This window comes from Erythranthe guttata, chromosome 9 (genome assembly GCF_056151865.1).
Source record: "Erythranthe guttata isolate IM_541 chromosome 9, IM_541, whole genome shotgun sequence".
NCBI lineage: Eukaryota > Viridiplantae > Streptophyta > Magnoliopsida > Lamiales > Phrymaceae > Erythranthe > Erythranthe guttata.
Genome location: NC_142541.1, coordinates 5,528,800 through 5,544,369, shown reverse-complemented (window position 1 = coordinate 5,544,369; position 15,570 = coordinate 5,528,800). Strand labels below are relative to the sequence as shown.

The 15,570-nt window shown below is 39.1% G+C and overlaps 1 protein-coding gene across 4 annotated transcripts; it reads right to left on the bottom strand.

Moving 5' to 3' along the window:
• Nucleotides 1–369: 369 nt before the first annotated feature.
• LOC105949243 (uncharacterized) lies at nt 370–7,351 on the bottom strand. Of its 4 annotated transcripts, none has more exons than XM_012972530.2 (17): nt 6,836–7,351; nt 6,049–6,150; nt 5,880–5,946; nt 5,529–5,707; nt 4,933–5,187; nt 4,200–4,283; nt 4,053–4,100; nt 3,909–3,964; nt 3,118–3,166; nt 2,368–2,632; nt 2,072–2,193; nt 1,852–1,932; nt 1,701–1,775; nt 1,438–1,489; nt 1,287–1,356; nt 1,026–1,176; nt 370–956 (listed from the first exon to the last, which is right to left on the bottom strand). In XM_012972530.2, the coding sequence occupies exons 1-17, from the start codon at nt 7,256–7,258 to the stop codon at nt 756–758; spliced, it is 2,280 nt and encodes a 759-aa protein (XP_012827984.2). In that variant the 5' UTR covers nt 7,259–7,351; the 3' UTR covers nt 370–755. The 4 variants fall into 4 exon arrangements, with proteins under 4 accessions (XP_012827984.2, XP_088678769.1, XP_088678770.1 ...); XM_088822643.1 differs by having other exon boundaries at nt 513–956; nt 1,287–1,347; nt 6,836–7,340; XM_088822644.1 differs by having other exon boundaries at nt 513–956; nt 4,218–4,283; nt 6,836–7,340.
• Between the last annotated feature and the right edge of the window lie 8,219 nt (nt 7,352–15,570).

Below are 15,570 nucleotides of genomic sequence, written 5' to 3'. Positions count from 1 at the left end.
GCATTGTCCCATTAGAGTTTATGACTACGTTTCAAGGGGTGAGTGTAATTATGGATACCACAGGGACCTTAAAGTTATTTAAGCATACCTCAGGGGTGTGGGTGTAATTTACCCAAAATTATATTATGGAGGGTATTTTTAACTAACGACATGGGGATGGGTGTATTTGGTCGGCTCGGCTCGTTTACCACCCCTAGCCTCACCCAAAGAAAAAAGAAAAAGAAAAAAAAGAGTAGGAAAGCTGGGGGATCCGATGAAGAGATGAATGGACAAGCTTGCGGTTGGCAGCAGCATACTTAATATAACAATGTCAAAAGAGTAAAAGTGCAGAATAATACAAGCTAATTACATAAATCGACACATTTCACATAGGCTCTACGGAAATGCACTACTACGAAAAAATGTCCGGATTTCATTCCGGAGTACAAAACCAGCTGATACAATTGCATTAATATCATAAACTATCACCAAATCGCCAGCGATTATCATCATAAAACTAGATAGTAAGAGACTAATCGCTAATGTTATTTGGCAAATATGTTGTGTTGTTTCACTTCAAAGTCACAATAAACGAACCAACATGCGTATACTATTATTCCATTTGTGGGGCTGTTATTCACTGTAACAACGGTTAGGCATATGTGCAAAGAATAAACCATTTCAAGCTACACTTGAAACTAAGGTAAAACCCCATGAGCTAATTAATACTATTTCACCTGTATGTTTTTCGAATATCCTAAAATGAATTAGCCACATCATAGTAGCTTGATTAATTTTGAGGAATCTACGACTCTTTGCTCCCACCCCTGTTTTTCTTGCAGCTCTAAAGATGCTGCAAGTTTACTCCAAGCTGCGGAAAGTTGTTCTTCAGTAACAGGTGAGTCCTTCTTCAGGGCAAATATTACTTCATCATTGGCATCTTCATCGGGATGGAGTATCAAAATGGTGCTGAATACCTACAAATTATTCAGACCAAACGGTTTAGATAATGAAACTATTTAGGAATTATATTGTGATGTTGTTACCTTCTTCAGAGATGAATACACCGGAAGCCTCACACCAGAGAAGCTTGTGACCAAATGAATGATTAATAAACCATCCTCGGATAGCGAGTGTTTTGCTCTAGTAAGAAACGGCCCCTCGATAAAACATATTGCAGGGGAAGCTAAAGAAGTACTGCAAAATAAACGTAGCGCTTAAAAAAATGAAAATTATGTTTTTTAAACAGACAAATAGAAAAAACAAAAAAAGATGATAAAAATGATTTTTTGGAGAAACTATGTTACGTTGGCAGTGGTGAGTCCACATCGACTACAAGTATGTCCAGTTTCAAAGAGTGGTCTTCTTCTGCGAGAACTACAGTGCAATTATTCAGTTACATTACATCCTCTAGAGCAAATCGTCTTGTTTTACTACAACCAGTTGTTACTGATTTACCTTCCTCAGCGGCTCTCTTGTCGAGATAAGCAAACGCATCAGTGATATGTACCTTGAAAGAGAATGAAAAAGACATAAGAAATGCTTCCTTCACATTTTTCAGTGAAAAATGAGATCTGCATTAATCTTCTCAAGTTACTCGATATTTCTTGAGTTGCCGATATATGTTAGAACTAGAAGTTGTTGCGAGCCTTTATGCCGTTTTTTTTTGCAAACTCCGGTTTATACTTTAGTTGATGAAGATGACAAAGTTAGAACGTTACCTTCAAGCGTTCATCTTCTACTAAACCAAAATATTTTCTAGCAATATCCACAATCACAGGATCTACTTCGACAACCTGTCGATTAAGACCATCCATGAGAACAAGTAAAGCAGGATGAAACGGTGTACAGCAATCAAGAATTTCATGGCACCTCAATATGTAGACAAGGTAGGCAGTTCTTCATAAACATGGGAAGTAATCCTGCTTTCAGACCAATAACCACCGTCTTGACCTGATTCAGACATTCATTTTTGTCATACTAACATCAATGTAAATAGAATATTATTCCACATATATTTACGTCCTATGTTGAGAAACATTCAATCTAAATAACACAAGATAACAACTATATGTGGAATTAAATGGCTCACCAATCCAGCAGATGAGGTAGATCCTTTCAAGTGTAAATAAATCAACATTAATCCAGAAATAATCCCGTTATGATGAAAGCTATCCAAATAGTTGTGACAAAGTTGCATTTCACCACTTGATGCTGCCCATAGATAACGGAAAAGACAACAGTATAGTAGTCAATACAGGTGAAGATATATTATTACTTCTATTTCTCAACAATAGATACCAGCAAGTGTTAAGGGTAAGACCGTAATAGAAATATTAAAACCTCATTCAAGTTATCTGATGTCAAATTAAAGTTTTCAAAAGATACCAGTTGATCGAGATATATGCTTTCCTTTCTTCTGCTTTCCTTTCTTCTTGGTTTTGGAAGCCGCTTGCACATTATCTCCCTCTACTTCACTTGCACTTTCATTTGGTGCGTCTACCGATAAAATAGCTTCAGATCGCACCATACTCCGAACAACGAAGCGGCGGATTTTCAAAAGTTTACATGGGAAGTAACGAATAAGAGCATCATCAAGCTTTTCAAAGATCAAATCATCTACCAGGACCGGACCATTCAAGGCAGATACAACCTGGATAAACCATTCAAGAAAGAGGATCGAAAAAGGTAGAGAGAATGAGCACATTGTGCTAAAAGCGGTTGAAATGAACTCGTAATAAAATATTATATACTAATTCTTATGTTTGAAGTTTCTGTTTATAATGACAAGTAACTCTATTTGGATGTGACGGCACTTACTTTTGCTTCTTCTTGAATTAAAACTGGTTTACATCTTGCAATTATCAATTAGTGAGATGGTTTGATTTCTAAGTTCCAGTTAAGATGTTCAGACATCCCTCCACCACACAAATAAAAAGTGGACGATGTCATAAAATAAATTGACTCTCCTTAAACCATAAGGGATCAGTAGAGTTCTGAAGCCATACCCTGCTATCCTTTGGCCCCTAGTTTCTTATAGTCATAGCACTTACATACTTAGATTCTATAACTAGTTCTACCATCGAAAAAGGAAAACCAATTAAATCATTAGATAACAAGAGGTACTCGGTTTTAGACCTCGCATAGAACTTCTCGCTGCTTAATTCCTTCACTTGCAACCACAAACCTGTAAAAGGCATATGTGATGATTTCATTCGGCAAATGTTTGTTCTATGAGGCATTGGAAAGGCGTAATGCACACACAACACGACATATACTTGAATGCTTGTTAGTTAGTTATTCAATCTTATTAGTGTAGCAAATTAAGCATAACACAAAGATCTGGTTATTTCTTATATGAACTTATATATTTGTTATTTCTGGTTCAGAAACAGAGAACTTCATTTTCGATGGAAAAAAAATATAAATTGGCATACGTTGCTTGCAGACTATGAAAAGAATGAATAGGTATAACGTCATGAGCAGAACATAGGCCCAAGAACAACATGCAGATTATATAAAAAAAAAAAAAGCGGCGAAAATTGCATCCATCGTTCAGTTCTAGAATATTCTTCTCAGAACAGAATACCCGTAATTTTCTCTAATTTTCTCTAGCATCTTACTTGCAATATCAAATCCATAAATTTGCAGATGATATTAAGAATCACCAATGTAACCCATTGCTAATGATCAACAACAGAAGTGTGATGTTCAAGCTACATAAAGTAGCAGGTGCTTCAACGACAAAATGCTTAAATTGGAAAGTAACAAGCAACTGAACGACATTTACCACAACAAATATGCTGGAGTCACTTTTCACAGATAAACTAGCATGCCAATATGCATTCAAGAACTAAAAGCACAATTAGAACGGAATTCTGATATTTGGACATGTAATGATTGATAAACAGTTGTCAGTGGATACTTACTGAATAGGAACTTCATCTCCTGGAGCCAAGTGTTTTACCAAAGGAGTGAGATCATGCTAAAATGAGCAAAAATCAATATAAACCCTCACATTTACAGCTAGCAAGCCAGATCCTTCAAGTCATGGAAAATAATGTTGACATTACCTGGATAACTTCGATCGTAAAACAAGAATGTGGGGTATCCAGCAGAATCTAAATTAAACAGAATAAATTTTACAGTTAAAAAATGTAATAAAAAAGACAAGATAAAGGAAGAAATTCACTTTATTTGTGGTTTCTGGAAAGACATACAATTGCTAATCGAGCAACCTTAAATTGTTTAACAAAGACCCATTGTCCTTCCTCTGATGACAATATCCACTCAAGAGTTCGAACCTGAAATCTGAAATTTCAGTGGCATACCACTATGGTTGAAAATAAACAATATAACATAACATACCAACATGGCGTCGAGTCATGTTTTACAAAAGGGATTACCTTCAAATTACTGACAAAAACAAGAAAACAACAAAGATCCTCTGTCTAATCCAACTTTCAAATTGAAATATCAGAAATATATATATATATATATATAAAGGCAAGACACGTGAGGATAAGTCATGCTTTAGTTCAAGAACTCCAAGGCTACTGCTTTGGCTAAGCTGCTTGCCCGAAGCTCTGTTCCTATCACTCAAATAATATCTTGCTTGTTCATTACCATGTCTGTTCGTTTCGATTACCAAATGGATGCAATGTTGTCCATATTTGTTGAATCAGAATACTAATTGGCAGTGATAACATCAGCCATTCATATCCTCTATTCCCATTCAGAAGTAGAAAAACTAAAATAAAACAAGAGATAAAACACAGGAAAAGTCACTTAAAAGTATCGGTTTAAATCACACAGTCATGATGTGCAAGTTCTGAATCAATTTGAGTATTACTATCTTAACATTAAACGGGATTAAACAAAAACCTAATCTCAATCAATAAATAAAATGAAAAATAAAGATCGCTGGAACTTGAAAGGGGCAGAGGAACTAACTTTTGGAACAATGAGTACTAGAAACTGATGGGAGAAAGGTCCTGAATCTCGTTGAGCGTCAAGAAGTATACTTTTAAACAGGAGGATGGATATTCCATATTCCCCTAAAAATAGCTTTAGCCTACGACCAGGTTGAAGCTCTGTCAAGTTTCCTGCTGCCAATACATCTTGAAGTGGATAGAATATATCAAGGGAACGCATTAAAATACTACGACACCCCTTTTCTCTTCTAAGTATTCCAACGAGTTCATGAACCTACAACACGTCCAAAAAGTACATCACAAAAGAACAAATTTCAACATTTAGTTGAAAATAATGCCGAAATCCTAAGCTTAAGAAATATCTGATGAGTAGAGCTATTCATAATGACTTATCTTTTCATATTTACAGATTAACAAATACTTATAAAAAATTAAGTTGTCTCAGTTTTGTATATTACCCTTCTTGGAAATGGGTATTTATTGAGTAAGATGGTATCATTACAGTTTTAAGTAGCTCTATAGATATATCAAATTGTGCAATAATTTGTTTTCACTTTTGACAAAATAATATAATGTTACATTATTTTGAATCCTTTCGAAATTGCATGTGTTTACCTGACCAACATGATATTTACGGAGGTCCAGAAGTGGTGATATCTGATAAACAACAGTTGAACCATCTTTCTCAACAACCACCATAAAGGTTTGCTGAACATGGTTCTTGGATGATGGTTCCGGATCAATAGCATGGAAATTCATTTTCCACCCAAAACGGAACTTTTGAAACAGTAGACCTGAGAAAAAATCATGATGGAAGATAGTATAACAGAATAAATATACAGCTCGTAATTTACTTTCAACAAAAGAGCACGGAAAATGTAAAGAGATGGTGGAAGGAATGAAGACAGGACACACTAGCCAAAGGCCATTTTTCCCCAAAAGACCAATTAATAATAGGAACATTACCTAACATCTTAGAATCCCCCAGCGTGAGACAAATGTATTTACCTCCAACTTTTAACAGTTGTTTTACCTGGTAATACACAACAAGATACCTGGTGAGTCGAGCTTTTGGAATCCCTCACAAATAACAATAACCAAAATGCATTTGTTTACAAGTAAGATTAGTATACACCTTAGTTATATATAGATTAGGATATTTTTGACCAAATCCAGGATCCATCAAAACATCCAATCCTCCCTTATCAATGATGGCGTCAAAGCTCTCGTTTGGAAACTGAATCAAAAACAAATTGTCAGAAGGAAAAAACAGAAAATTGAAGAGAATTACGCAAAATAGAGTTCCGTAATAGTGACCAAAATTGTATTGTTGAACTTACAATAGCTACCGATAGACAACCGTCGGTCAACTCATGATACCATAATTATAAAGGTCACTCAGATCCACAGAGCCAAAACAGAACAGATATAAATATCATTTCAACCTATCGTTTGATCTTCTTTTAAAAAAACGAACACAGTTTCTTCGATGCATATGCAAAAAATTCCCTGAACACTGTTCCTCAATTAAGAACCACAGAGAAAAGGGGGTTTCACTAATTGTAACTTATTCGTCATATTGTTTTTCCAACTAATCATACACCCACTTCCAAATATATGCCCAATTATTAAAGTAAAACATCATTGTTTTACCATTATACATGCACCCATAAAATCGAATTTCCACCTCTTAAACCCAGTCTGTATTCTTAATCACCCCACAGATAAACCTATCTTCCTCATTCATTTATCTTAAAATTCAATTCAACACCATTACAGTTTACTAATTAAGAAATAATTTATCGGCGTAGTTGATTATGCTAGAAATGCATAGAAATCCAAAATCGAATCGCCATGGAAGTATATTGAAATTGAGAGCCATAAAACAAACATCGAAATGAAAAAAAAAAAAAAAAAATTACCTCCATATTAGTGATGTCCATAACGCGCCACCTCATCCCCGGCCGCTGTTTCACGTTCCTCCTCAACATGGCGGCGATAACCTCCTTCGAGTAATCCAAATTAATTATATTCCTAAAGCCGACGTCGTACAAATGCTCCGACAGCCTCGAATCCCCACACGCAGGCACCAAAATACGGAGCTGATCCGGCGGCACGGCCGTCGGCGGCGGCTTTTTAGGGCGACTCGCCAGTACTGAAAACGGATACAGGAGATTTCTCGCGAGCAAGGTTCTGAGCTGCGGCCAATCGGCATACCACTCGGAGAAATCATCGGCGGTTTTGGTGGCGAAATAGAGATCCCAAGTCTCCTTGCTGGTGAAGCTTCCGAATGACACCGGCAGCTCTTTCGCGGGTTTTTGGTGTGGCTTGTCCTTTTCCGCCATTTCAATTCAAGCGTCGTTTTCGATATCTCCACACGTGTTCGCCACTCAAATGCGGTTATTTTTGTGAATTCACCCTTTTTATATTTTGTTTGTTATTATATATATATATATATATAATATATATACACACATATCGTAATACTTATATATCTATAATTATAATATATATGGGATCATTAGCAATGAAACCCTCGTATAGTTAAGAGATGATTTTTTTTAAAGAGTAAATTCAAGTCTATTACAAGAGGAAAGTAGGGGAGGGGGGACTCGAACCTATTGGTAAAGACTAGGTACCAACTCTCCTATTGAGGGTTAGTGAAATGATGTTATGTCCGCCCTAAATCTTTTTTTGTGATACCCCTGTAAATTTTATTCCCAATTCTACACTTATGTCAATTAACATATTTTGTCCCAATTATTTTTTTTTCTCTTTTTCCATAAAAATAATCTAATTCCTAAATTTGCTACCAAAATAAAAAAAAAATGATTTTTTCCATTTCTTATTTTTTATTATTTTTGGACTTTATTTAGCCATTTTTTATTTTTTATTTTTTAATATTTTTTTAAATTCTTTTTAAACAAAAAATTGAAAAAAAAATTATCGACAGGTTTACAACGCCGATATAACTATATATGCGATTATATCAACTGTAGTCATATTCTTTCTTTATATTGCAGTTTTTTACATTTAAACTTAAAAGTTCCGATTATATAGTATGGTAGAGTCGTGTTTACGAAATTATATAAAACAACGAAAATTCCCTATTGTTTACGAAAACAATCCAATCAATATCCACACCAAAAATCACAATTTGAATCTTGTTATTACAAGTCAACTTGAAACGAGAAGATAGAACATATTCAAATATGACTACAATCATATTCAACAATAGTCATATTCGAAAAAAATACATAAATATGACTAGAGTCATGTTACTGCTGCTGTTCAAAACTGAAACTGTATTTTCAGATCTGGCGGGAAAAAAAGAGAAATCGAAAAATACATAAATAAAGATAGAAAAATAACGAAAGAGAAGGAGGGGGAGTCGACGACAACGGTGGTGGTGAACGAAAGAGAGAGTGAGAGAGGTGGCGACGGTGGTGGTGGTGGACAGATATGAAGGGAAAAAAACTGAGAAATCGAGAAACATAACGAAAAAGAGAGAAATTGCCTTACGTGGAAATGAAGGAGGCGGCGGCAACGAGCAGCGACGGCGGTGGTGATGTACACATCTATGTGGAGACGATAGTCTATAAAGAGAGAGAAATCGACAAAGACAACGAACACGAGAAAAAAAAGATTATTTATGTGGAGACGAAGGAGGAAGCGACGATGGCAACGAGCGGACGAGCGGCGGTTGCGGCGCGACAGTGGCAGCGGTGGTGGCAATAAACCCCTTATATAGTTAAGAAAAGATGTTATTGTGCACGCTAAATCTTTCTTTATAATACCCCTAGAAATTTTATTCCCAATTCTACCCTTATGTCAATTAGTATAATTTGTCCAAATTATTCTTTTTTTCTCACTTTCCACAACAATAATTTAATTCCTAAAAATTTGCTACAAAAAAAAAACGGAATTTTTTCATTTTTTATTTTTTATTATGTTTGGACTTTATTTAGCTATTTTTTATTTTTTATTTTTTAATATTTTTTTAATAAGAATAATTTTTTTAAATTCTTTTTAAACAAAAAATTGAAAAAAAAATTATCGACAGGTTTACAACGCCGATATGACTATAGTTGAATATGACTATATGCGATTATATCAACTGTAATCATATTCTTTCTTTATATTGCAGTTTTTTACATTTCAACTTAAAAATTCCGATTATATAGTGTGGTAGAGTCATGTTTACCAAATTATATAAAACAACGAAAATTCCCTATTGTTTACGAAAACAGTCCAATCAATATCCACACAAAAAATCACAATTTGAATCTTGTTATTACAAGTCAACTTGAAACGAGAAGATAGAACATATTCAAATATGACTACAATTATATTCAACAATAGTCATATTCGAAAAATACATAAATATGACTATAGTCATGTTACTGCTGCTGTTCAAAACTGAAACTGTATTTTCAGATCTGGCGGAAAAAAAAAAAAGAGAAATCGGAAAATACATAAATAAAGATAGAAAACTAACGAAAGAGAAGGAGGGGGAGTCAAAGACAACGGCGGTGGTGAATGAAAGAGAGAGTGAGAGAGGTGGCGACGGTGGTGGTGGTGGACAGATATGAAGGGAAAAAAAACTGAGAAATCGAGAAACATAACGAAAAAGAGAGAAATTGCCTTACGTGGAAACAAAGGAGGCGGCGGCGGTGGTGGTGTACACATCTATGTGGAGACGATAATGCTGTAAAGAGAGAGAAATCGACAGAGACAACGAACACGAGAGAAATAGATTATTTATGTGGAGACGAAGGAGGAAGCGACGACGACAACGAGCGGACGAGCGGCGGTTGCGGCACGACAGTGGTAGCGGTGTTGGCGGAAGCTTGGAATTTTCAGAGAGAGTTGAGGGATTTAGGTGGAGAGTGTTGGGAATCGGGCACGTGTACGCAACGGAAAAAAAACATTTTATGCGAATTAAACGAATTTAAATCACAAAATCACATGCCCGACAATTATTAAACAATTAATAGCGTACATTTGCGTTTCCAGCGAAAATTAAAAACGACAATCATGCGAGTTAATTTAATCGACAGTAAATCAATTTGCATGCTCGCAGTAAATCATTTAACATGCTCGCAGTAAATCATAAATTTCATATAAACACAGAACACATATTAATTCACGAAACATACTACGAACATGGATAATTTAATCTAATTAAATTAAAAAAACATAACGAATACCGGATTCGAGAATTACCTCTTGAAGCGTGAGGTTGGCGCGCGAATCGAAGCAAGACTGCCATGGAAACCAATCCGTGCAATCGAGGAGCGGCGACGGCGAAGCTACGGCGGCGGTGGCAGTGGCAACGGCGGCACGTGAGGATCACGCGCTGTCTTCGGGCGGTGCGTGGGACCGCGTGCGTCATCGGCTCGGGGCTGCTCCTCGGTTCTTCGAATCTTCGATCTTCCTCCTCTCGGATTTCACCTCGTATAGTTCGATCTACTAAATACGTGGCACTAGACACGTAAAAGTAAGAATATACGGAAGAAAAGAAAAGAGGAAATGAACTACCAAAACAATCGGCCAAAGGGGGCCGATTCCGGCGACGAAATGGCAGCGGCGGCGGTGGTAGCCGTGGATTAGATCGGCCAAGAGAGAGAGAGACGAGCGGCTAGGGTTTGTGAGATGTGTTGTTTTTTGTGCAAGACCTATAAATCAAGCATTTATAGTGTCTTGTATAAAATCCCTAACGGGCTTAAGTTGGACCGGGCCCAACAACTTAAGTTTGTTAGTTCTTTATTGGCTTGCTTCTCGCAATTCAATGATCGGAAAATTGTAATGATTACATTTTCGGAATCATTTTAATGTCCTCGCCATTACGAGTGCGAATTCTCGATTTCGAATAACGGTGCGATCGTTCTAAGTGTTATAATCGGTACGTGCATGACTTAGAGAATCGAATTCTCTAATCATCACTTAGTCAGCTCTGGCTTAGAGATTACAAACTATGAGAACACACAGGACATCCAAGACTATTCTAACGATCGAATCCCCGACTACAATGCACAGACCTCCCACTAGATTTCGGACTGCACGAACACTGGCCCTTGGGGCGGTCTTCGGTGGAATTCAGGGACAAGTCACGATACAGCTAGTCCTTTAGTGAAGTCACGGTGATGTCTAGGTCATAAGGACTACAGGGATTGGTTTCCGTGGCAGTTTGCTTCGAATCCGAGAGTTCGCCTGACGCTTCAAGTTGTAAATTCGGATCCGTTACTAATTAGTATATTATATTAATATGAATAATTAAGATATTGATATTTGCAGTTCCATAATTACTTGAATGATTATGTGAAATTGTTTAATGTATGATATGTGATTTCTTGCGAGCATGATAGCATATTAATTATATAAAATATGTTTGTAATTTGCGGTGGAAGCAACAAGGTACACAATTAATTGCTAAACTGTGCACGTGATTATATGTAAAATATGTTTTTCATATAATTCTTTTTTTTGTTTTCCGCTGCGTACACGTGCCTGATTCCAAAAACAAGGATTCTGGGGATCACAAAGTGACAACATATATTTTTCCACACGAAGCTCACTACTTCATCCTCTGTAATTATTTCGAACGGCTCTGCCTCCACCCATTTTGAGGAGTAGTCTACTGACATGATAAAAATCTTTTTCTGCGAGCCGCCATTATGAAAGGTCCTACCATATCAATTCCCCATTCCGCGAAGGGGCATGGTGATGATAGAACTTTCATGGGATCTCCTGGTTGGCGTGGTATGGGCGCATGCATCGGTGATTCGCTACAACGCCGTACATATTTAGATGCTTCCTCCTTCATGGAGGGCCAATAATATCCGGCTCGTAGTAGTTTCCGGACTAGGGAGGGAGCGCCCTCATGGCTGCCACACCATCCTTCGTGCACTTCTTCTTTGTCTACGCACCTTGCCTCTACGTACGAGTCCATATGTTTGAAGAGGACCTCTCCTATAAAAAAGAAATGGTGAGCTTTATACTCTATTCGCTCTCTAGTTCGTCGGTCCACTGACGCGTTCCCTTTTAGATAGTTGATGATGGGAGATCGCCAATCGTCTGTCTGCTCCTGGATACTATTCACAACTTGTTCTTCACCAATTCTGGTGCTAAATCGGGGTTCGGTCATTAGCATTGTTATCTTCTGTTCGCTGCAATCCATAACCAAACTACCTATCTTCGATAGGAACTCGACTCGCATATTACCCTCTCGCGGAATTTTGAAAAAATTGCATTCCTCAAAGTGTTCTACCAAAGATTTCATCAACTCCACGTACGCCTCCATGTGGGGTTCTTTTACTTCGTATTCTCCTGAAAATTGTTGCACGGCCAATTACGAATCCGAATGCACGAGCATCTTGCGCGCTCCCATCTTTCGAGCTATTTCTAACCCTTGTGCCAGGGCCTTATACTCCGCCTCGTTGTTAGATGTTCTTTCTTCGAACATTACAGCAATCTGAAACTCTACTCCGGTGGGGCTCACAAGCATCACCCCTGCCCCTGAACCGTGCACTGTGGAAGACCCATCCACGTAAACCTCCCATGAGCCATGATCGTCTTTATGAGTAGTTTCTTGTATAAAGTCGGCTAGAGATTGACCCTTGATCGCGGTGCGTGGCTCATACTTCACATCGTACTGCCGCAGCTCCACCGCCCACTTTATCATCCGCCCTGTTGCCTCGGCGTTGCCCAAGGCTTGCTTCAGAGGATGGCTCGTGCTAATTATGATACAGTGGGATAAGAAGTAAGGTCGAAATTGTCTTTTCGTTATGACAAAGGTGAATCCTACATTTTCCACTTTCGAATATCTGAGTTCCGCTCCGTGCAACACCTTGCTCAGATAGTATACCAGTCAATGTTTACCCTCGATTTCATGGAACAACACTGAGCTCACTGACTCTTCCCCTACTACCAATATATATAGAGGTTTTCTCCTTCCTCTGGTGGTGAGAGGGAATGAAGAGTCTCCAAAACCTTCTTCAGGGTCTCGAAAGAAGATTGGCATTCTTCTGTCTATTCAAAATCTTTTCCATTTCGGAGAGCTCGAAATAATGGGAAACTTTTGTTGGCGAGTCGCGACACAAATCGGCTAAGAGCCACCACTTTGCCCAAGAGTGTCTGCACCTCCTTGATGGTGCGGGGTGGAGTCATCATCAGAATGACTTATACCTTATCTGGATTAACCTCTATCCCTTCCTCGGTTACTATAAGCCCTAGGAATTTTTCCAGTGATAACCTTGAATGAACACTTAACCTGGTTTAGCTTCATGCCGTATCGCCTGAGAGTTGAAAAGGTTTATGCGAGATCTTCTACGTGAGAGGTTTCTTTACGGCTCTTTACCAGCATATCGTCCACGTACACTGGTAAACTTTTTCCACTAGTCGCTGGTAGGTGGCTCCTGCATTCCTTAAACCAAAAGGCATAACATGGTAACAATAAGTACAACATGATGTAATGAAACTAACCTTAGGTTGATCCGCAGGGTGCAACTTGATTTGGTGGTATCCTTGCGAGGCATCCATCATGCTTAATAGTTTGCACTCCGCCGCCGAGTCGACCAATTGGTCTATTCTCGGAGGTGGGTAGTGATCCTTTAGACATGCCGCATTAAGGTTGCGGAAGTAGATGCACATTCTCCATTTTCCCTCGGGCTTGGCTACCAACATTGTGTTTGACAGCCATTCGGAGAATTGCACTTCCTTTATGTGCCCGATGCACAACAGTTTATCCACTTCGTCCTTGATGATGGCATCCTTTGCTGCCCTGAAATGCTTTTCTTTTGATTTACTGCTCTCACCTTGGGATTCATATAGAGGGCATGAGTTATGACCGAGGGATCGATACCTGTAAGATATTATGGATCCCAGGTGAACACATAGGCACTACTAAGCAGCAACCCTATCAACGGTCTTCTGTCTTCGTCTTTCAGACTAGCTCCTATGCGGGTGATACATTCAGGGCGACCTGGTATGACTTCAACTACCACTAATTCTTCATTAGTGTTGGGCCTGTCCAGGCCCTCGGGAGGGTGGAGGTGGTCCTTTTTGCTGCCTTTCATGGGTTCCTCTTAGGGGCCCACCACTCTTTTCCTTTTCTCCCCCTGCCGAACCGCATGGTCTCCTATCAGCTAGCCTACTTCCTATCCTACCGGGAACTTCAACTTCATATGGTATGTGGATGGTATCACTTTGAAAATGCCGAGCATCGGCTGTCCGAAAATAACATTGTAGGAGGAATTAGGGTCGTCAACCAACATGAAGTTGACCGTTTTTATCTTAACGAGAGGGGTTGTCCCCAGAGCGACCGTCAATTTACTTGTCCCATTGGGTGGACAGATCCTCCCATGAACCCGTATAGCTTGGTAGAGATTGGGAAGATGTCTGCTTCCAGGTCCATGTGCCGAAAGTAGTCATAGAACAGTACATCCACCGAGCTTCCATTATCCATCAATATGCGAGAAACGTCGTACCCGACTATATTGGCCGTAATGAGTAGTGCATGCTTGTGCAACATATATGTGGCACTGTAGTCTTCAGGTCAGAAAGAGATGACGGAGTTTGCCTCTCTCCTGACTAATACTTGATTTATTTTGCTTCTTCGAATCGATCAGAGGCTACGTCGCCTAGCCCTGTTAGCATCGCCCTTTGAGTGTTCGCTTATTGTCATGCTAATAAATCCTCGCTTACCCACGGGCCTATAGTCCTCCTCTTCTTCTTTTCTTCTCCTCTTTTCGATTTTCTCATTCTTACCATTGCATCTGGCAGATATGCATTTTGTTAGCATTCCCAAGAGGATCAACCTGTACAAGCTCGTCCTTCAATGTGAAACATCCGTTGGTTTCGTGGCCATAGTCATTGTGGAAACGACAGAACCCACTGGCGACCCCGGCTATGCGAGGTGGATCGCTATCTCCTCGAGGCCATCACAGTCTAGGGTGGTTGGCTATCTATTCCTCGATAGTTGCCTTTGACGTGTTCAGCTCGGTGTACACATTATACCTTGGATCTCCTAGTTTGAACCACGGCCCGAGGGATCACGGCGGATTGTCCCCTCGAGTGGTCGTATACTGAACAGAAGATTGATCCTCCTGGAGCCCGACCAGGGGTCGCGAGAGCAGTCGATACGGTTCCCCGGCTCGAGCATGAACGCGGGCTGTAACTCCCTTGCGTTTCTCGCCAGTTCCTCCGCGTCTGACTCGCTCTCCCTCCTTTATCTTTCGAAAATCTTCGGGGTTAATGTATTTCTCACTGCATTCTAATAGCGGGAAACAAAAAGCATTTCTCTTGGCGATTGATCTAAAGAACTCTCCATTGCGTAGCCCCTGCACGAAGGCACTAACCAGGATGTCTGGTGGCGTAGCGGGGACTTCCAACTTCGCTGTTGAAAATTGTCGAACGTACTCGCTGAGTTCGTCGTCGTCCTTTTGTTTCAATGCGAACAGGGTCATGGCCGTCTTCTGCTGTTTCCTAGAACTTGAGAAGTTATGCAAGAATTTTTCACTGAAATCCTTAAATGATAGGACATATTCTCGTGGCAAAGTATTAAACCATAGTTGTGCACTTTTGGACAATTTAGTAGCGAACACGTGACAGTTTATATCGTCAGTATACGGATGCAGAGTTGCCACGCTCTTGAATC

Coding starts and splice junctions, on each gene's coding strand:
- LOC105949243 (XM_012972530.2), bottom strand. CDS start 7,258: ATGGCGGAAAAGGACAAGCCACACCAAAAACCCGCGAAAGAGCTGCCG. Junction 4,284..4,932: donor TAGTACTCATTGTTCCAAAA/GTTAGTTCCTCT, acceptor TTCAGATTTCAG/GTTCGAACTCTTGAGTGGAT. Junction 957..1,025: donor TGTATTCATCTCTGAAGAAG/GTAACAACATCA, acceptor AATAATTTGTAG/GTATTCAGCACCATTTTGAT.